At 43.8% G+C, this 23,117-nt stretch overlaps 1 protein-coding gene across 1 annotated transcript in view; it reads right to left on the bottom strand.

The window, feature by feature from the left end:
- MYSM1 (Myb like, SWIRM and MPN domains 1) overlaps positions 1–23,117 on the bottom strand; it is an 83,299-nt gene that overhangs the window by 10,541 nt on the left and 49,641 nt on the right. The window contains exons 12-16 of the mRNA XM_068242065.1: positions 11,889–12,923; positions 3,730–3,812; positions 1,169–1,223; positions 421–471; positions 269–343 (exon numbers count right to left, since the gene is read on the bottom strand). Coding sequence (XP_068098166.1) covers positions 269–343; positions 421–471; positions 1,169–1,223; positions 3,730–3,812; positions 11,889–12,923 — 1,299 coding nt within the window. The remainder of the gene's footprint in view (positions 1–268; positions 344–420; positions 472–1,168; positions 1,224–3,729; positions 3,813–11,888; positions 12,924–23,117) is intronic.

Genomic DNA, 23,117 nt, shown 5'->3' with positions numbered 1-23,117 from the left:
TTAACTCTTTCAGGCAGAGAAAGAAAAAAAAACACAGCCTAGTTATTTGTGTGCTTGGCAGTATATATACACATGTCTATCTCATCATGTCACATGTCACCTCAGTTGTCTTTTAAGGATAACAGGAGACAGGACACTACCCAATCCGGGTAGCTCCCCAGATCAGGCAGTATGTTTTTTTAAGTTTAGTTTCTGGCTCTGCCTAAATGTATATTTATTAACTTTGGAAATAATTCTGGACAACATTATAAAGTAGAAAGCAACTTACTTCTACGACATGCTCTTCCTCACAGTATCTTCCTCCCAGCAATCCTATAACTTCCGCCAGGGACACGTGAGAATGCTTCAACAGAAAGCAGCACGTCAGGACTACTGTCCACAGGAAGCCACGCTAACTCACGCTCTACATTCCATACTCACCAAATCCAATATAAGCATGGCCTCTGCTGACACCTTCACCCGGAAAGGTGCCTGGAACAAAAACACAAAACGAAAGTCACAACAAATGCAGTAACTGTTGGGCATAAAATGAAAAATCTATTCTTTATTTTTATCTGGTAAACAAGTAATAAGGATGCTAACCAGGCAACCCCAAAGGTAAAATCTCTATTACTTTTCTTGTAGAAAAATGATAATTCCCTAGTTTACCTGACTCTTATTTGGTACACACAAAATTTGGTACACAAAAAGGAAGTTGCAGGGAATGCTGGGTTGTCCTTTTTTGCTTCTGTACTTCCCCTCAGACTTAACTAATGCAGCCTGATTGGCTGAAGCCTGTTTTCCTCTCCCACACCTCTGTTCCTCTCTGATAGGCCAATATTTCTCATGCTGAGACAATGCACTTTCTATAGTGAAGGGCGGGCAAATCAGGCAGAGGAGACTAAGGGAGGAAATGACATTAGGATTGGCTTCAAAATAGCCACAATTAAAATGGGAAATGCTAAGAAGGATTTTCTCTTTTTTTACTGTAGAAAAATCGCTAAAATCAAAATGTGGACAGTGCAATACATATGTAAGTAGAGCAAGTATTTATCTACTTCTGTGTTTTTTTTCTGAACTAGTATGGCTGACAGCTCCTCTTTACGTGATTTGCAGTCAGTTTGTCCTTTTCACACTGAACACAGACACAAAGTTCCAGTAGTAAATGAAGGCATAAAAAGATTACTACCTCTTTCTCTGCAGTAAACTCAAGGCACGGAATGAGCTGGAACGGGTCAAATGAGCTGTCAGAAAAAAAACCTTTGTGTTAATAATAATAACAAGTGAAAAGATATATTGTCTATACACCAATAAAAGGGTACACAAACTGAAGTGGGAGAAGAATATGGTGGCAGACATCTTTAATTTTCTCGTAGTCACAATCAGGGCCGTTTTTGGACATTGCAGTGCCCCATGCAGGACAGTTTTTGCCTCCCCCCCACCCTAATCTTGTAAATAGTAAGATCATAGCCTACTTTAAACCACTTCATGCCATGAGCTGAAGCAAACAAGCACTTCAGCAGAGCAAAGAGACTTTGTTAATTACTTTTGCAGACACCAGGTCAGAGTCTTCGGAATCCAAAGACTTGCAATAATCAATACAGACCAAATCTGAATAAATTACACAAGTAACAGCACCCAACATATTATTGTTATTACTGTTATTACTCAGGCTTCCTCTGTTTTTCTTTCTGGCTCCGGAGTCGAACTCGTGCTTCACAGACAGAGGCAGTTCCTCTGGAACTTCTCAGCTGACTGAGGCCTCCTTTTTATGCCAAGCAGTGCCCATTTAGGTGACAAAATTACCATTGATCCCTTTCTTTGGAGCCCCTACCTATCATCCTAGGCATATGCCTGGTTTGCCTATGCCTTAACACAGCTTTGGTCATGCTGATGTTTTGGCTTTGGTAGCGTTTGAATCACACGCCTGAAAAAAGCTTGCAGTCAGTGCAGTTCGACTTGACTTGCCTTCAGTGGCGTAGCTAAGGAGCTGTGGGCCCCGATGCAAGTTTTACAATGGGGCCCCCAAGCACTCTATACATATCAATTTTAACGGTGCACCAAAACTTGCCAATGACAACTACAGTGTCAGAGGTGCAAGAAGGGGATGGGGAATAGTTTGTTAATGATTACCACTATTCAAAGCATCTATAGAAGTGATTATTAAGAGCACAGGACCAATAGAGAGCTAATACTGCAGTTGAGGGAGGGCACTTTGGGGCCCCTCTGGCCCAAGGGCCCCGATGCGGTCGCAACCTCTGCACCCCCTATTGCTACGCCCCTGCTTGCCTTCAGTTGTGTTAGTAAAAAAATAAATAAAAATAAAAGGTACATTTTGAAAGTAATAGTCACAACGGATAACTAGCAACTTCTTGAAGGAGGTTGAGGGACTCCTGGACACACTAGGTATCTGGTGCGTGGATTACAATGTTCAGCTAGGGACAACCTAGTGTATGTACATGGCTCTACAACCCTTCCAAAACTGTTGTTGCTGTGGCCCCATTGCCTGTGCCCATAACATCAATGCATCTGGTGTGAGCCTAGGGTGTCACCTTGGTACCAAGAGAGGGAGAACAGAGTACCAATAAAAGATCACGTTAAGTTGTAACCCTTTTCAACCGTTAACTGGTCGGAGTGACTTCTGTGCTCTTTAAGGTGCGTACACACGCACGACAGCAGCCAACGACGGGTCTGTCGGCACCTCCCGCTGGGCGAGTTTTCAGCAGACTGTAGTGCGCGTGTACGCACAGTCGGCGGACTGATAAGGCTGTTCCTTAACGATCTGCCGGGCGGATCGTTCAGGAACAGCCTCATCAGTTCGCCGACTGTGCGTACACGCCCACTACAGTCTGCTGAAAACCCGCCCAGCGGGAGGTGCCGACGGACCCGCCGTTGGCTGCTGTCGTGCGTGTGTATGCGCCTTTACAGTGTCGTAACTACGCTAACATTATCTGTAAACTGTCTGAGCGAGCACAGAAATCAATGCTATCAGCACACAAGTAAACATAACATTGTTGCGGGTCTACATGAAAAGGGCGCCGGTAAAAAAGGGCGCCTGGTGGAGCCCATATATATACCAACTTCGGCTACAAAAAAGGCGCCTGGTGTAGCCCATATAAACTTCGGCTACAAAAAAGACGCTTGGTGTAGCCCATATAAAAACTTGGGCTACAAAAAAACCAAGGCGCCTGGTGTAGCCCATATAAAAACTTCGGCTACAAAAAACTCCGGGATGTGTTAATTACTATTCCCCCTCCAGGCCGCCATGGATAGTGGGGGAATGAAATAATTCGGCTTCCAGCGCTTGTAGCCCATATGCAAACTTCGGCTAGAAAAAAACTCCGGGATGTGTTAATTACTATTCCCCCTTCAGGCCGCCATGGATAGTGGGGGAATGAAATAATTCGGCTTACAGTGCTTGTAGCCCATATAGAAACTTCGGCTACAAAAAAATAGTCAATAATATGGGCTACAGAGGGGCACCTTACTGTAGCCGAAAATAATATGGGCTACAAAGGGGAGCCCGCTTGTAGCCGAAAACCTTGTAGCCGAAAAAATATGGGCTACAAAGGGGAGCCCACTTGTAGCCTATATCAAAACTCGGGCGCCCTTTTCTACACCTTGTAGCCCATATTTCCAGAAATAACATTGATGTCTATGGCGGCGCCCTTTTCATACAGGCAGCTCGGGCGCCCTTTTCAACCGATCCCATTGTTGCTGTACAGGATGACTTTCATATTTGCACCCCACCTCTTGGAAGGTCTTGGCCCCCTGGTACATCTTGATAGCTTCATCTTGTCGCGTCTCTGTGATAATTCTTCAGCTGAAAGATGCTGACAAACCAAAACATCACACTCATTAAAATGCACTCAATCTTCATTACACTACTTAGGAAAACACTAACTATGCTTTAATTGCAATAAATCCAAAACTAAACAAGGCAGATTCTAATAGCAATCACGATGATAAGTGAATATAAACATATACGAAAGTTTGGAGGAGCTCCATTATGATATTCTCTTTACTCGTAATAAAAAAATATGTGAACCCTTTGGAATTCTATGGATTTCTTCACAAATTGGTCATAAAATGTGAGCTGATCTTCATCTAAGTCACAACAATAGACGATCACAGTCTGCTTAACCACTTGAGGACCTAGGGCTTTCTACCCCTTAAGGACCGGCCACTTTTTTTCCATTCAGACCACTGCAGCTTTCACGGTTTATTGCTCGCTCATACAACCTACCACCTAAATGAATTTTGGCTCCTTTTCTTGTCACTAATAAAGCTTTCTTTTGGTGCTATTTGATTGCTCCTGCGATTTTTACTTTTTATTATATTCATCAAAAAAGACATGAATTTTGGCAAAAAAATGATTTTTTTAACTTTCTGTGCTGACATTTTTCAAATAAAGTAAAATTTCTGTATACATGCAGCGCGAAAAATGTGGACAAACATGTTTTTGATAAAAAAAACCCATTCAGTGTATATTTATTGGTTTGGGTAAAAGTTATAGCGTTTACAAACTATGGTGCAAAAAGTGAATTTTCTCATTTTCAAGCATCTATGACTTTTCTGACCCCCTGTCATGTTTCATGAGGGGCTAGAATTCCAAGATAGTATAAATACCCCCCAAATGACCCCATTTTGGAAAGAAGACATCCCAAAGTATTCACTGAGAGGCATAGTGAGTTCATAGAAGATATTATTTTTTGTCACAAGTAAGCGGAAAATGACACTTTGTGAGAAAAAAAAAAAAAAAAAAGTTTCCATTTCTTCTAACTTGCGACAAAAAAAAAAAAATGAAATCTGCCACGGACTCACCATGCCCCTCTCTGAATACCTTGAAGGGTCTACTTTCCAAAATGGGGTCATTTGTGGGGTGTGTTTACTGTCCTGACATTTTGCGGGGTGCTAAATTGTAAGCACCCCTGTAAAGCCTAAAGGTGCTCATTGGACTTTGGACCCCTTAGCGCAGTTAGGCTGCAAAAAAGTGCCACACATGTGGTATTGCCGTACTCAGGAGAAGTAGTATAATGTGTTTTGGGGTGTATTTTTACACATACCCATGCTGGGTGGGAGAAATATCTCTGTAAATGACAATTTGTTAAATTTTTTTTACACACAATTGTCCATTTACAGAGATCTTTCTCCCACTCAGCATGGGTATGTGTAAAAATACACCACAAAACACATTATACTACTTCTCCTGAGTACGGCGATACCACATGTGTGGCACTTTTTTGCACCCTAACTGCGCTAAAGGGCCCAAAGTCCAATGAGTACCTTTAGGATTTCACAGGTCATTTTGAAAAATTTCGTTTCAAGACTACTCCTCACGGCTTAGGGCCCCTAAAATGCCAGGGCAGTATAGGAACCCCACAAATGACCCCATTTTAGAAAGAAGACACCCCAAGGTATTCCGTTAGGAGTATGGTGAGTTCATAGAAGATTTTATTTTTTGTCAAACGTTAGCGGAAAATGACACTTTGTGAAAAAACACAATTAAAATCAATTTCCGCTAACTTGTGACAAAAAATAAAATCTTCTATGAACTCGCCATACTACTAACGGAATACCTTGGGGTGTCTTCTTTCTAAAATGGGGTCATTTGTGGGGTTCCTATTCTGCCCTGGCATTTTAGGGGCCCTAAACCGTGAGGAGTAGTCTTGAAACGAAATTTCTCAAAATGACCTGTGAAATCCTAAAGGTACTCATTGGACTTTGGGCCCTTTAGCGCAGTTAGGGTGCAAAAAAGTGCCACACATGTGGTATCGCCATACTCGGGAGAAGTAGTACAATGTGTTTTGGGGTGTATTTTTTTTTTTTTTAACAAATACGTTTTATTGAGTGTTTCACAAAAGAAAACAAAGAACATGAACACATACAGGTACATGTACATAAAAAGAACATTCCCCTAAAGTATCTGAATATCCCTCCCCCCCACCCTCTAGCCCACGGTCTCGACCCCGCACAGTCACCTGGTACCAGCACATAGCTCAGTATAAGCTATTGATTCTGTGAATCATGATCGATACCTTGATTTTTGAGATGTTCAATTCATGGAATCCAAATGCTGTCAAACTTGAGGGGACAGTTTCTCTGCAGATATGTTAACTTATAAAATGGCAAAGCAGTATTTATCATTGTTATCCATTCTGGAACCGTTGGAGGTCCCTGTCGCATCCAGTGAAATATAATATTCTTTCTGGCATAGAAACACAAAAGGTCCCACAGTAATGTCAGTCTCCTGTTAGGGGCTATATCTCCTGCAACTCCCAAAAGATGCGTTTTGGGATTAAGAGTGATTGGCCTTTCAAAGATTTTTTGGAGAAAGGCATTTATTTGCGTCCAATAGGTCTGCAAATAGGGACATGCCCATGTCATATGAATAAAGTTTGCTGAACTTTGATCGCATCTAGGACATTTGTCAGCTCTCCCTGGATACATGCGTGCCAATCTTATGGGGGTATAATATATTCTAAATGTAAATTTAAGTTGAATAAGCCTGTCTTTTATGGAGATCAGATAAGACCCTGTGTCCTCCAACACATCCCTCCATTCCGACTCTTCCAGGTCTGGCACATCGATCTGCCACTCTTGAAGCACTTTAGTTACTCTAGGGGTGGTGGTGTCAATTAGGGTTGAATAGATTGCGGAAAGAGGAGAGTCTAAGTGTTTTTGTAGTAGAAGGGCTTCCAACGGATCAGTTTTAAGTGTGATATTGGTAGCGAATTGTGAATTGGCTGCATGTCGTACTTGGAGGTACCTGAAGAACATCTTGTTGGTTAAGGAGAATTCATGTTTCAGATTATCAAAAGAGGACAATTGTCCCTCTGTGATTATGTGTTTAAGCCATTTAATTCCAAATCGTGACCATTGTATAGGATCAGGTATATGCTGAAAATGTGCCAGGTAAGGATTACACCAAAGAGGAGTAAATGGTGAGTAGACATCAGGTTGTGAGTATTTTTTCCTAGCAGCTTCCCAGATTTTAATAGTGAAGACCATGGGTCCAGGTAATTCAGCAATTGCTTTAGCCCCCCTAAACGGTAACAAAGTAAGTCCCTCTAGTGACCCCACCACCGCAGCCTCTAGCATGGAAGCTGTATTTCTGTCATCCTGGGCAAACCACCACCGGACCGTTACAAGTGTTGACGCCCAAAAGTATAGCTTGAAATTTGGAAGGGCCATACCTCCAAGTGCAGTAGGCAACTGAAGGGTAGTTAGAGATATTCGGGGCATGCCTCCAGCCCATAAAAATTTCAATAGGATTTTTTCAATTTTTTTGAAGGCAGCGTTAGGGATCCAGATGGGAGTCTGCCGAAATACATATGTAAATCGTGGCAAGTACAACATTTTAATCAGGTTAGACCATCCCATAACTGTCAGCGGTAGACCAGCCCAGGTATGACAGTGTCTGTCAAGTGATTCAATAATCGGATTAAGATTTAACTTAATATAATCTTCTAGGGGGTATTTGATGTGTATACCAAGATATTTAAATGTTGAAACCCATTGAAGGGGGGAGTCGTTAGCTGTTTTTTGGGCATCTAGATCTATTGGGAAGAGCGATGACTTTCCCCAATTAATTTTCAAACCGGAGTACTTTCCAAATCTATCCATAATAGATAGAAGAGTTGTTAGTGAGTTATTAGCATCTCCCAAAAAGAGGAGAAGGTCGTCCGCATAAAGTGCAACCTTTTCAGTCAGATTACCGATCTTTAGCCCTTGGATATCTTTTGTTTGTCGTAACGCATGTGCAAGTGGCTCAATGGCCAGCGCGAATAAAAAGGGGGACAGGGGACACCCCTGCCTCGTACCCCTCTGTAAATTAAAGGTGTCCGACACCATGCCATTAGTGAGTACTTTCGCTCTGGGAGTGGCATACAATAGTCGAACCCAACGCAGGAATTTAGATCCCACCCCAAATTTTTGAAGAATCAGCCACAAGTAAGGCCACTCCACAGAGTCAAAAGCCTTCTCTGAGTCCAGCGAGGCTACTACTCTATGGCCAGGATTATCATGTTTAACAGAGAGGTTGACATATAGTCGTCTAAGATTGACATCCGTTCCTCTCCCTGGCATGAATCCTGTCTGATCAGGATGTATTAAAGTGGTTAATAATGGCTTAAGTCGGTTTGCCAGAATTTTGGCTAAGATTTTCGCATCCATATTAATTAGAGAAATGGGCCTGTAAGAAGAGCACAATCGCGGATCCCTTCCCCCCTTAGGAAGAACAACTATCAACGCCTCTTGCATAGAGTCAGGTAAGGATTGTATATTATCAGGGTCTTGAAAGAGGTCAAGAAGATAGGGGGTGAGGGTTTCAGAGTATTGTTTGTAAAACTCTGATGGGATGCCATCTAAGCCTGGAGTTTTATTTGATTGTAATGTAGCAATGGCATTGGCTATCTCGTCCCCTGTAATTGGTAGGTCAAGAGATTCTCTTTGTTCCATAGATAGTTCTGGCAGTGAAATACCATCAAGATAGTTTTGTAAGTCATTGACTGAGGAATTAAATTTAGTGGCATATAGTGTTTTATAGTAATTAGCAAATTCTGTGTTTATTTCTTCAACTGTGGTTAGGGTATTACCCGTCTCCGAAACAATCACAGGGATAGTCACTGCAGGAGTGTGTTCTTTAGTTATCCATGCCAGCATTTTCCCACATTTATCCCCGTATTCAAACACTCTTTGTTTTTGGTATAAGTTGGCCTTTTTAGTGGATTCAACATGGAGGAGCTTAAGACTGGTTATAGCCAACTGCCAAGCCGAGTATGAAGCTCGGTCAGGTTGCGTAAGATATGCAATTTCAGTCTCTTTGACTTTATTTTCTGCTGCATGATAGTCACTGAGTCTCGTTTTCTTACAGTGTTTGATTTGCATCATGTACTCCCCCCTCATATAAGCCTTAAAAGCGTCCCATACTATTGGTCCCTCTGTAGAGTCTTTATTGGAGCTCCAGAATTGAGTAATAGCCCCAGGAATTTTTTCCCCCACTATTGGATCATGGACCCAGTATCCGGACAATCTCCACGGTCTACTAGATAGTTGTATTCTAAGGGTAAGAGTAGTTAGAAGTGGTGCATGGTCCGAGATAGCCCACGGGAGCCGTTGAATGGATTGTATATTAGGTAAGGATGTGTTGGAGGCAAGAACCAAGTCTATCCTGGACAGAGTTTTGTGTGATGCAGAATGGCACGTGTATCTAGGGATATCTGGGTGCTTCCATCTCCAGACATCTGTAAAACCCATATTATCTACCCAATTTTTTAATTCCTTAGGCTCTCTTAGGTTGGGTTTTTGCCTGTCTTGCGGTAGCAAGACCATATTGAAATCACCTACAATTATTATTTTTTCCGGAGCCCAATCTGCTATCATAGGAGTCAGATTGTCTAAAAGAGTCGTTGTAGCAGGAGGTGGCACATAAATACCCACAATCAAGATATCCTGCATATGGATTAATGCATGCATCGCAACGAATCTCCCCTGCGGGTCTAATTTAAGGTTCAGGAGCTGAAACGGAAGCGTTCTGCGCACCAAAATACTGACACCCCTAGAGTAGGAAGAATAAGTAGCATGGTAACAGCTTCCCACCCAGGGCTTTTTTATAGCTAAGACTCGGCTACCAGTGAGATGTGTTTCCTGTAGTACACAGATGTCTGGTTGATGTTGTTTGAGATAGTTAAAGACTAGGGATCTTTTAAATTTGTCATTAAGCCCTCTTACATTCCAAGAAAGAACTTTACAATCACTTTTGGTCATCATTACAGGTATATATGTGATCAATTATATAGTCAATACATTTCTGCATAGGTACCACGCAAGTCAAGACCGTGAGAACTCCCCCTCCCCCCTTAAAGAAAAACATTTTAACAAACATAATCCCTCCCCTCAACTCCACCCTATATCCCAACAAGGGATATCTATTCCCTAAACACCCACTTAAAACCAACTTATCTAAATATTTGTCTGTTCCTGTTGGGGGTTGTTTCCTTCAAACGTGAGCTCCGCTGCCCAACAAAATCCCCAATTAGTATTGGGTCCATAACTTACATGTTGCAAAATTAACAGTAACTGTGGTAAATACAATCTTAAAGTTTAACTCTACAAACATGTGATAAACACAAAAAGGTACCTGATGAACCTAAATTGTTTGCTAGCGTATACTAATAATAGCAGATATTTACCAGATGTTTGCAAGGGAGAACTGCCTTCCTTATCCCAGGAGGAGACCCAAGGTGAAAATATTAATCATTTTCAAACGGTCAGTTCTTCAGATAAAAGCTGTAGCCCAATCTGACTGCCAGATCCTTCCAACCAGGGGCATCAATTAAAAAATTAAATTAAAGTGTCTTCCAGCCACGGAGTCACTGCCAAAGACTTAGTTTAGAAGTATATATTAATATGTCGGTACACACCTCAGGTGTCCTCTAATCCCCTAGAGAGCAAGAGATAAATATAAAACAGTGATCTTATTTGTTTATAAACATAAGTAATATTATTGCAGCTAGTCTCTGCTCATGTGAGCTGCATTCTCATGTTAAACAAGAATCTGGCTTTATTCACGTTGTACCTTGGAATCAGTGCCTCATTCAACACTGTTGCATTTATTGCACTCTGATTATATAGGATATAAAGTTAGTACGAAGTAGACATATATTATATTGCTAGGGCTCTGTCTCCACCTAGTGGGCAATGCCACGTTAGAGTCATAGCATACAACGGAGTAGAAGAATAGAAGTATACAGAGTTTAAAGGAGTTAATTTAGCAATGAATCTATGATAGAATTCAGATATTAGTATATTATTAGGTAGGCTTATAGTTGCCAGTATTAATTTGATATTAGATATGCTTAGGATTACCAACAGTAGAACGATACAGGAAGGACTTAGAGAAGAAAGCATAGGATCAAAAAATAAAAAATCCTCCTTGAGAGTGTCGTCAGAGTATTAATGTTAACAACTGGTGAATGTTACTAGGGACGGCCCGTATATATTTTATCAACAAACTGCCCAGCGTTACAGTAAACATTCATAGTATATATCATAATCCCCCCCCCCCCCCCCCCCCCTTACAGGAATACTATTCAATACAGATGAGATGATAATAGGTTGTTCAATAACTATATCCCGTCAGCTTACAGCCATTTAACATTCATGTTTTTATAGAGTATCAGATCCCCCATTATCTACTTCCAGCATCTTCCCTTCCCTATACAGTTATAAATGTGGCATATATTGTAGTTCAGAGTGTTCAGCGTTCGGGTAAAAAAATCCAGATTCTGCATATAACAGTTATTATGCCGACTCTGCCTTTAGCATATTGTACATCAGGGAATCTTTGTCCTCTGTACAAAGCACGTTCATGTAGAATATTCCTTGCTTGAGCTGCAATAAATATCAAGTAGCCGGCTATTTTCAACAGTGTGCTTAAGGAACTAAACAGGGCATCTGCACGTTGTAATAGGAGCTCGTGAAAAACTGTTTTCGCGCCTTGTCGCCATTTTAAGACAGTTCCCAAACTCTATGGATTAATACATTTATTAGGGATTAATAATACAGAGGATCAGATCATGCTCCGTGGCAGTGGTATATGCATGATACACTAGCCTCATACGATAGGGAGAGTACAGGACTTCCATAAGAGCCAACCAGGCGAATTATCATCATTCAGTTATAAGCTTCTTTGGGAATAACGTAACAGAGAAAAATCATAAACAAGTTCCATACTGGGGAAACAATTAGGAAATATATTTTTCCTCCTCCCGGGAGCATCTGGGTCACTGTCATAACGCTGCAAAAGTGATAGTACTTACAGGATCTAGGAGTCATCAGGTGAGTAATAGAACAGAAAAATAGGATTACTTGGACAAATCAGGATTTTTTTCCAGCCATGTGAATACCTCACTAGGTTTCTCAAAAAAGTGCACTTGGTCGTCAAATTGCACTCTCAGCTTTGCCGGGAACACCATGGAGTATTCAATGTTACGATCCCTCAATTTGGCTTTAGCTTGTATAAAAGTTTTCCTCAGTTTCTGAGTAGCCGTTGTGTAATCAGGAAATAACATCAGTCGGGAGTTTTCCAAGTTCAGGTCCCCTGCCTGCCGAGCTGCCATCAAGATTGCATCTCTATCTTTATAATTCAAGACCTTGAAGATGAGCACACGAGCCGGTGCCCCGGGAGGGCCTTGCTTGCTGGGTATTCTGTGTGCTCTCTCCACCACAAAGAATGGTGAGAAGGTTTCAGCGGGTAGCAGTTGCCGGAGGAGTGTTTCAATGTAGGCTGGCACATCTTTTCCTTCTTTGCCCTCCGGGAGCCCTAGAAGACGGAGATTGTTCCTCCGGTTCCTATTCTCAGCATCTTCTGCTCTATCCTCGAGAGTCCTGATGCGCTTCTGCATGTCAGGAATGGCCCGTTGATGATCTGCCACCCGGTCCTCAGTGTCAGAAGTGCGTCTTTCCACTTCGGTAAGCCGATCCCTTATTTTAGACATATCTTGCCTTATCAGTCCCATGCCAGTCTCCAGGTGTTCTATCTTCATAGTTAGAGTTGTCTGGCATGTTTTAATAGCTGTCATGATGTCCTCAACGAAGGCTGGAGGTCCGTCCGCTTCCTCCTCTTCTTCCTCCGCAGTCACCTCTTTATCTGGCTTAGTCTTATTTTTGCTGGTGCTCGGGGTATTTGGAGGGTAATCTGGTGGTTTGATCTTATCCCCCTTCTCCTTATTGTTTTTGGCGCGCTGGGCCATGGGACAGCCGTATGGTGAAGGGCGCTGTATTGCAAAGTCACTCCAGACCGGGCCAGGTGCTGGGTCCCAGGCAGATCCGGGGAGGACTATATCTTCCGAGTCCTTCACCGGAGGATCACACCACTCGGCCAGTGTCTTTGTGGTGTCTAGTAATAGCCTTAGAAGAATTTTAGGCTGGTTTGTAGTCGTCTGGATCCAGTAACAACAATTCTAATTAAACAGGGGCAGCGGAGCTCAGCGCCATGCGTCCTCTCACTCTGCCATGCAGGCCACGCCCCCCGGGGTGTATTTTTACACATACCCATGCTGGGGGGGAGAAATACCTCTGTAAATGGACAATTGTGTGTAAAAAAATCAAAAGATTGTCATTTACAGAAGTATTTCTCCCACCCAGCATGGGTATGTGTAAAAATACACCCCAAAACACATTATACTACTTCTCCCGAGTACGGCGATACCACATGTGTGGCACTTTTTTGCACCCTAACTGCGCTAAAGGGCCCAAAGTCCAATGAGTACCTTTAGGATTTCACAGGTCATTTTTGTTTCAAGACTACTCCTCACGGTTTAGGGCCCCTAAAATGCCAGGGCAGTATAGGAACCCCACTAATGACCCCATTTTAGAAAGAAGACACCCCAAGGTATTCCGTTAGGAGTATGGTGAGTTCATAGAAGATTTTATTTTTTTGTCACAAGTTAGCGGAAATTGATTTTAATTGTTTTTTTTCACAAAGTGTAATTTTCCGCTAACTTGTGACAAAAAATAAAATCTTCTATGAACTCACCATACTCCGTACGGAATACCTTTGGGTGTCTTCTTTCTAGAATGGGGTCATTTGTGGGGTTCCTATACTGCCCTGGCATTTTAGGGGCCCTAAACCGTGAGGAGTAGTCTTGAAACCAAATGTCGCAAAATGACCTGCGAAATCCTAAAGGTACTCATTGGACTTTGGGCCCCTTAGCGTACTTAGGGTGTAAAAAAAAGTTCCACACATGTGGTACCGCCGTACTCAGGAGAAGTAGTATAATGCGTTTTGGGGTGTATTTTTACACATACCCATGCTAAGTGGGAGAAATATCTCTGTAAATGACAATTGTTTGATTTTTTTACACACAATTGTCCATTTACATAGAAATTTCTCCCACCCAGCATGGGTATGTGTAAAAATACACCCCAAAACACATTATACTACTTTTCCTGAGTACGGCGGTACCACATGTGTGACACTTTTTTGCAGCCTAGGTGCGCTAAAGGGCCCAACGTCCTATTCACAGGTCATTTTGAGGCATTTGTTTTCTAGACTACTCCTCGCGGTTTAGGGCCCCTAAAATGCAAGGGCAGTATAGGAACCCCACAAGTGACCCCATTTTAGAAAGAAGACACCCCAAGGTATTCCGTTAGGTGTATGGCGAATTCATAGAAGATTTTATTTTTTGTCACAAGTTAGTGAAAAATGACACTTTGTGAAAAAAAAAACAATAAAAATCAATTTCCGCTAACTTTTGACAAAAAATAAAATCTTCTATGAACTCGTCATACACCTAACAGAATACCTTGGGGTGTCTTTTTTTTTCTAAAATGGGGTCACTTGTGGGGTTCCTATACCGCCCTGGCATTTTACAGGCCCAAAACCGTGAGTAGTCTGGAAACCAAATGTCTCAAAATGACTGTTCAGGGGTATAAGCATCTGCAAATTTTGATGACAGGTGGTCTATGAGGGGGCGAATTTTGTGGAACCGGTCATAAGCAGGGTGGCCTTTTAGATGACAGGTTGTATTGGGCCTGATCTGATGGATAGGAGTGCTAGGGGGGTGACAGGAGGTGATTGATGGGTGTCTCAGGGGGTGGTTAGAGGGGAAAATAGATGCAATCAATGCACTGGGGAGGTGATCGGAAGGGGGTCTGAGGGGGATCTGAGGGTTTGGCCGAGTGATCAGGAGCCCACACGGGGCAAATTGGGGCCTGATCTGATGGGTAGGTGTGCTAGGGGGTGACAGGAGGTGATTGATGGGTGTCTCAAGGTGTGATTAGAGGGGGGAAGATGCAAGCAATGCACTGGCGAGGTGATCAGGGCTGGGGTCTGAGGGCATTCTGAGGGTGTGGGCGGGTGATTGAGTGCCCTAGGGGCAGATAGGGGTCTAATCTGATAGGTAGCAGTGACAGGGGGTGATTGATGGGTAATTAGTGGGTGTTTAGGGTAGAGAACAGATGTAAACACTGCACTTGGGAGGTGATCGGACGTCGGATCTGCGGGCGATCTATTGGTGTGGGTGGGTGATCAGATTGCCCGCAAGGGGCAGGTTAGGGGCCGATTGATGGGTGGCAGTGACAGCGGGTAATTGATGGGCGGCAGTGACAGGGGGTGATTGATGGGTGGCAGTGACAGGGGGTGATTGATGGGTGATTGATAGGTGATTGACAGGTAATCAGTGGGTTATTACAGGGAAGAACAGATGTAATTAATGCACTGGTGAATTGATAAGGGGGGGTCAGAGGGCAATCTGAGCGTGTGGGCGGGTGATTGGGTGCCCGCAAGGGGCAGATTAGGGTCTGATCTGATAGGTAAAAGTGACAGGTGGTGATAGGGGGTGATTGATGGGTAATTAGTGGGTGTTTAGAGGAGAAAATAGATGGAAACACTGCGCTTGGGTGGTGATCTGATGTCGGATCTGCGGGCGATCTATTGGTGTGGGTGGGTGATCAGTTTGCCCGCAAGGGGCAGGTTAGGGGCTGATTGTTGGGTGGCAGTGACAGGGGGTGATTGATGGGTGATAGGTGATTGGCAGGTGATCAGTGGGTTATTACAGGGAAGGCCAGATGTAATTAATGCACTGGCGAATTTATAAGGGGGGGGGGTCTGAGGGCAATCTGAGCGTGTGGGCGGGTGATTGGGTGCCCGCAAGGGGCAGATTAGGGTCTGATCTGATAGGTAAAAGTGACAGGTGGTGATAGGGGGTGATTGATGGGTGATTGATGGGTAATTAGTGGGTGTTTAGAGGAGAGAATAGATGTAAACAATGGATTTGGGAGGTGATCTGATGTCGGATCTGCGGGCGATCTATTGGTGTGGGGGGGTGATCAGATTGCCCGCAAGGGGCAGGTTAGGGGCTGATTGATGGGTGGTAGTGACAGGGGGTGATTGACAGGTGATTGACAGGTGATTGACGGGTGATTGACAGGTGATGGACAGGTGATCAGGGGGGATAGATGCATACAGTACATGGGGGGGGGTCTGGGGAGAATCTGAGGGGTGGGGGGGTGATCAGGAGGGAGCAGGGGGCAGGGGGGGATAAAAAAAAATAGCGTTGACAGATAGTGACAGGGAGTGATTGATGGGTGATTAGGGGGGTGATTGGGTGCAAACAGGGGTCTGGGGGGTGGGCAGGGGGGGGTCTGATGGGTGCTGTGGGCGATCTGGGGCAGGGGGGGGGGAAATCAGTGTGCTTGGTGCAGACTAGGGTGGCTGCAGCCTGCCCTGGTGGTCCCTCGGACATTGGGACCACCAGGGCAGGAGGCAGCCTGTATAATACACTTTGTAAACATTACAAAGTGTATTATACACTTTGTATGCGGCGATCGTCGGGTTAACATCCCGCCGGCGCTTCCGTATGGCCGGCGGGATGTTGCGGCGGGTGAGCGGCGCCAGGCGGAGGCGGAGGATCGCGTCACGGATGACGCGATCGCTCCGCCCATGCCCCTACAAGGACCGCCGCCATTTGTCTATACGGCGGTCCTTGCGGCGTCCACTTCCCGGCCGCCTCTGTGCGTTAGGCGGTCGGGAAGTGGTTAAAGTCTTCCGGACCAATGCAGTCAGAATCTACGTCTAGTAGGTGGTGCTGCGGCGCTGACTGGTCGTAGTTTCAATGCAGCAATGAATCGCACCCACCACAATTCGCTCGCTCTGCCGTCTAGAAGCAGGTCAGGAGCCGCTTTCATTGGCTTCTGACCGCGTGATCCCGGAGAGCCAATCGCATTGGCTCCCATTGAGAGACAGCATCGGGAGCCAATGAAAGCAGCTCCTGACCGGCTGTGCGCACTCTGCCGTCATAGGGATGGAGCAGTGTTGTGACCGGCAAGAGCTGCGGGTATGTGCGGCGATTTGTCAGGAGGCGGTGTTTTACCGTACTGCTGGTATGGAAGTGGTTAAACTAATACCACACAAATAATTAAATGTTCCCATGTTTTTATTGAACACACCATGTAAACATTCACAGTGCAGGTGGAAAAAAGTATGTGAACCCCTAGACTAATGACATCTCCAAGAGCTAATTAGAGTGAGGTGTCAGCCAGCTGGAGTCCAATCAATGAGATGAGATTGGAGGTGTTGATTACAGCTGCACAGCCCTATAAAAAACACACACTAGGTTTGGGTTTGCTTTTCCCAAGAAGCATTACCTGATGTAAATGATGCCTCCCACAAAAGAGCTCTCAGAAGACCTATGTTTAAGAATTGTTGACTCGCATAAAGCTGGAAAGGGTTATAAAAGTATCTCCAAAAGACTTGCAGTTCACGGTGAAACAAATAGTCTATAAATGGATAAAGTTCAGATCTGCTGCTCCTCTTCCTAGGAGTGGCGGTCCTGTAAAGTTAACTGCAAGAGCACAGCGCAGAATGCTCAATGAGGTGAAGAAGAATCCTAGAATGTCAGCTAAAGACTTACAAAAGTCTCTAGTATATCATCACATCCGTTAGCGAATCTAGGATCCGTAAAACACTAAGCAAGAATGGAGTTCATGGGAGGATGCTGGAGGACCTTGTCCCAGCTCTAAAGAGAGTCTGAGGTATCACAAGGTTAAAAGTAAATACTTATCTAAGGAGAGAGAAGCACCTGGATCCTTCAGGGGCTTCCCACACAGTACTCTGAACCCTCTTTAACATAGGGGCCGCATTCCTCATCTGGTACGAGCGCAGCGATGCTGCACCCGCATCAGCGTGCCTTCGCAGAAGCACGGATCAGCTCCCACTGCACAGGCGTGTCCCCATGTGTGCAGGAGCAGTACAGTTGCGCTTGTGTGTAAAGAGGAGCTCGGCCCGATGTAATTACCAACAAGCCCTTCAGGAGATCCGCACTCGGCAACAGGGAACCGGAAGAAGTGTGGGAAGCCTCTATAGGACCCAACAGCTTCCCTCTGACACTAAGGGTACACTTCAGACCTCTTATACAACTTTGTAAACCTGACACTGATTTATTGGCTACATAAAGTGAACCTTCAGACTAAAAATCTACTCAGCAGCACTGAAAAGGCTTGGTGTTTCTTTAACAGATTCACAGCATCAGAACTTTTTTTTTCTTACCCAAGCCTCATTTTTAGCTGCACAGAAGAAAACTGCCCGGGCATTTTTCCCCTGATGCTGTGCAAAGCATGATGGGATTTCTGATGTTGTTTTCATTCTGCTGTTTTGGCGCAATTTTTTTTATTTTATTTTTTTATTTTGAATTTGAAGCTTAGGGCGCACAGCTGAGAGAGGTGATCAGGACACAGTTGGAACTGTGTCTCATGCTCCTTGTCACCTCCTTTCAACCAACAAGATGGCTGCCCCCATGAAATCACAAACATTTGCCTGTTCTTTTAAAACAGGGTGGGTAAGAGATTATATTACCTATCTATTTTAATTAACATAATTAATGTAAACTTAATGACACTGTTTGCTTAGGCTGAAGTTTCTTAACCACTTGAGGACCACAGTCTTTCTACCCCTTAAGGACCAGGCACTTTTTTTCCATTCAGACCACTGCAGCTTTCACGGTTTATTGCTCGCTCATACAACCTACCACCTAAATGAATTTTGGCTCCTTTTCTTGTCACTAATAAAGCTTTCTTTTGGTGCTATTTGATTGCTCCTGCGATTTTTACTTTTTATTATATTCATCAAAAAAGACATGAATTTTGGCAAAAAAATGATTTTTTTAACTTTCTGTGCTGACATTTTTCAAATAAAGTAAAATTTCTGTATACATGCAGCGCGAAAAATGTGGACAAACATGTTTTTGATAAAAAAAAAAAAACATTCAGTGTATATTTATTGGTTTGGGTAAAAGTTATAGCGTTTACAAACTATGGTGCAAAAAGTGAATTTTCCCATTTTCAAGCATCTATGACTTTTCTGACCCCCTGTCATGTTTCATGAGGGGCTAGAATTCCAGGATAGTATAAATACCCCCCAAATGACCCCATTTTGGAAAGAAGACATCCCAAAGTATTCACTGAGAGGCATAGTGAGTTCATAGAAGATATTATTTTTTGTCACAAGTAAGCGGAAAATGACACTTTGTGACAAAAAAAAAAAAAAAAAAAAAGTTTCCATTTCTGCTAACTTGCGACAAAAAAAAATGAAATCTGCCACGGACTCACCATGCCCCTCTCTGAATACCTTGAAGTGTCTACTTTCCAAAATGGGGTCATTTGTGGGGTGTGTTTACTGTCCTAACATTTTGGGGGGTGCTAAATTGTAAGCACCCCTGTAAAGCCTAAAGGTGCTCATTGGACTTTGGACCCCTTAGCGCAGTTAGGCTGCAAAAAAGTGCCACACATGTGGTATTGCCATACTCAGTAGAAGTACTATAATGTGTTTTGGGGTGTATTTTTACACATACCCATGCTGGGTGGGAGAAATATCTCTGTAAATGACAATGTTTTCATTTTTTTTACACACAATTGTCCATTTACAGAGTTATTTCTCCCACCCAGCATGGGTATGTGTAAAAATACACCACAAAACACATTATACTACTTCTCCCGAGTACGGCGATACCACATGTGTGGCACTTTTTTGCACCCTAACTGCGCTAAAGGGCCCAAAGTCCAATGAGTACCTTTAGGATTTCACAGGTCATTTTGCGGAATTTGATTTCCAGACTACTCCTCACGGTTTAGGGCCCCTAAAATGCCAGGGCAGTATAGGAACCCCACAAATGACCCCATTTTAGAAAGAAGACACCCCAAGGTATTCCGTTAGGAGTATGGTGAGTTCATAGAAGATTTTATTTTTTGTCACAAGTTAGTGGAAAATGACACTTTGTGAAAAAAACAATAAAAATCAATTTTCCGCTAACTTTTGACAAAAAATAAAATCTTCTACGAACTTACCATACTCCTAACGGAATACCTTGGGGTGTCTTCTTTCTAAAATGGGGTCATTTGTGGGGTTCCTATACTGACCTGGCATTTTAGGGGCCCTAAACCGTGAGGAGTAGTCCGGAAATCAAATTCCGCAAAATGACCTGGGAAATCCTAAAGGTACTCATTGGACTTTGGGCCCTTTAGCACAGTTAGGGTGCAAAAAAGTGCCACACATGTGGTATCGCCGTACTCGGGAGAAGTAGTACAATGTGTTTTGGGGTGTATTTTTACACATACCCATGCTGGGTGGGAGAAATAACTCTGTAAATGGACAATTGTGTGTAAAAAAAAATCAAAAGATTGTCATTTACAGAGGTATTTCTCCCACCCAGCATGGGTATGTGTAAAAATACACCCCAAAACACATTATACTACTTCTCCCGAGTACGGCGATACCACATGTGTGGCACTTTTTTGCACCCTAACTGCGCTAAAGGGCCCAAAGTCCAATGAGTACCTTTAGGCTTTACAGGGGTGCTCAAAATTTAGCACCCCGCCCACTTGCCAGGACAGTTAACAAACCCCACAAATGACCCCATTTTGGAAAGAATACACGCTAAGGAATTCCATGAGGGCCATGGTGAGTTCATAGAAAATTTTATTTTTTGTCACAAGTTAGCGGAAAATGACATTTTGTGAAGAAAAAAAAAAAACACAAAACCACAATTTCTGCTAACTTGTGACAAAAAATAAAACATTCTATGAACTCACCATGCACCTCACGGAATACTTTTGGGTGTCCTCTTTCCAAAATGGCATCATTCGTGGGGTCTGTCCTGGCATTTTAGGGTCTCTGCAATCATTACATGTATGGCCAGTATTAGGAGTTTCTGCTATACTCCTTATATTGGGCATAAGGGTAATGCACTGTGGGCTGAAAGGAAAAATGAACGTCAAACAATCAATCAATGTGGATGAAAAAATATCTGCCAAAAAAATTTGGAAAAAAAAAAAAAAAAAAAAGAGGAGGAAGGCGTCTGCCAGGACATAGGAGCTGCCGCCCCAAAAATCCAAACCTACCAGCTCGTATGCCCTGGCAAACCTGATTTATCCATTCACACCGATCGATGTGGATGAACAAATCATTGCCAGAGTTCTTTTTTGATGATACAAAGTGTTTGCCAAAGCATATGAATCCCCAACACCACTCCTCGGCCCATATGCCTCGGCAAACGTATCTTTTTGACTGCGGAGGAGAAATCTCGTCCTGCAGCGCTGCATGCACCGACTTATGTGTAAGCTGACAGACGCGCAATGTTCTGTCAGGATGCACCATCAGTGCTGCAGCTGGTTAGTCGTTCGCTCGGTCCACCTGGAAGGTTCTTGGATGGAAAAAGGAAAAAAAAACACACAAAAAAAACAGGCAAGCAGCAAAGCAATTACTTCATTAACATTAATAAAACTGAACTTTTTTTAATAAAAACCTTAACATTGCAAACTAAACATTAGCTTCTTTGCTTACCTGTTTTTTGTTTTTTTGTTTTGTTTTTTTTAACTTACCTCCCGAGGACAAACCTCTCCTCCCCCATGGGACAATGTGCGAAGTGCAAATCGCACAGAGTTGTGGCGAAGTACATTACGCATTTTGTCCCAAGTGAAAGGAGAGGTTTCTGGCAGCCCTGTGTATTACGCTCTCTCAAAACCAGATGTTTGGTTTCACACTGCATATTGACATATCCGGTGGGTTGAGCCCGCCGCACCGTATCGTCCAAAACAGACCTTCAGGGAATACCACAAGAGTAGCATTCGGCCTAGTAATGGACTGCGTCGCCATAGACTAACATGACTTCCGGGCCGATCGAAATTGCCACAGAAGCCACGCAGTAACATAGGCATGCACTAGCGTTAAGTCAAGCACTTCCGGCGTAGGGGGGGACCGCAAAGTGTGACTTTCGCTAGGCATTTTGCCCTAACGCATCGCAGCAGTGTGAAATAGCACTGAGAGACCCTTGTGTGCCTACCGCTGTGTCTGTAGTTCCCTACTCTCTAATAGTGTACCTGCTCATGGTACCTCTCAAAACACTCCCCTAGGCATAGTCCAGGCTGGTCAGGGCAGCGGGGACAATAAACAGTGGTGTCACGCCTTGTTCCAGCCCTGCTGCAGACACGACAACGTTTTCTTCGGATTCGGTGACCTGGGGTACTCGGAATCGGATAGGCGTAATGCCTTCCATGCAGCCTGCTAGTTGCATCTTGGGGTTGGGCCCGGGCACCTCCTGGATACAGGAGTTCCATAGTGATCTGTCTCTGAAATTGTAGAAACGATCCAGTTCTCCCAGCCTTACTGTAGAGAACAAAGCTGTTGTAAACTGCCAATTGAATTAAATAAAAGGACACTTTTTTATACCAGCGCCTTGTTTTGCGGGAAAGTAAATAGGGCGCTAACCTCTGGTCATTGAAGTCCACCCCTCCCATGTTGGTATTATACTCGTGGACGACAAGGAGTTTTTCAATGACCTCAGTGCGCCGTTGAATTTGGACTGTCGTGTCTGCGTGAATGGTGGACAGAAAGTAAACGTCCCTCTTGTCCTTCCATTTCACCGCGAGCAGGTCGTCAGTACTCAATGCGGCCCTCTGCCCCCGTTGAAGTTTGGTGGTAATGAGCCGTTGGGGGAAGCCCCGGCGACTATGCCGCACGGTGCCGCAGCATCGGATTCCTTCTAACTTTAAGTGCTGATAGAGGGCCACACTTGAGTAGTAATTGTCCACATAAAGATGGTACCCCTTCTGGAACAAGGGTGACGCCAAGTCCCACACAACCTTTCCACTGCTCCCCAGGTAGTCAGGGCATCCGACCGGCTCCAATTTGGAGTCTTTTCCCTCATAGACCCTAAAATAAGATGTATAGCCTGTGGCTCTTTCACAGAGCTTATACAGTTTCACCCCATACCGGGCGCGCTTGCTTGGGATGTACTGTTTGATGCCAAGGCGCCCGGTAAAACGTATGAGGGACTCATCTACACAGATTTGCTGTTCAGGGGTATAAGCATCTGCAAATTTTGATGACAGGTGGTCTATGAGGGGCCGAATTTTGTGGAGCCGGTCAAAAGCAGGGTGGTCACTTTCATGACAGGTTTCATCATCATTGAAGTGCAGGAAGCGCAGGATGTTCTCAAATCGTGTCCTGGACATGGCAGCAGAGTACAAGGGAACATGTTGTGATGGGTCTGTAGACCAATAAGACCGCAACACATTTTGTTTGATTTGTCCCATGTTTAAGAGAAGGCCCAAAAAAATTTTAAGTTCGGAAACTTGGACTG

This window comes from Hyperolius riggenbachi, chromosome 6 (genome assembly GCF_040937935.1).
Source record: "Hyperolius riggenbachi isolate aHypRig1 chromosome 6, aHypRig1.pri, whole genome shotgun sequence".
Classification (NCBI taxonomy): Eukaryota; Metazoa; Chordata; class Amphibia; order Anura; family Hyperoliidae; genus Hyperolius; species Hyperolius riggenbachi.
This window is presented reverse-complemented; position numbering and strand designations above follow the sequence as displayed.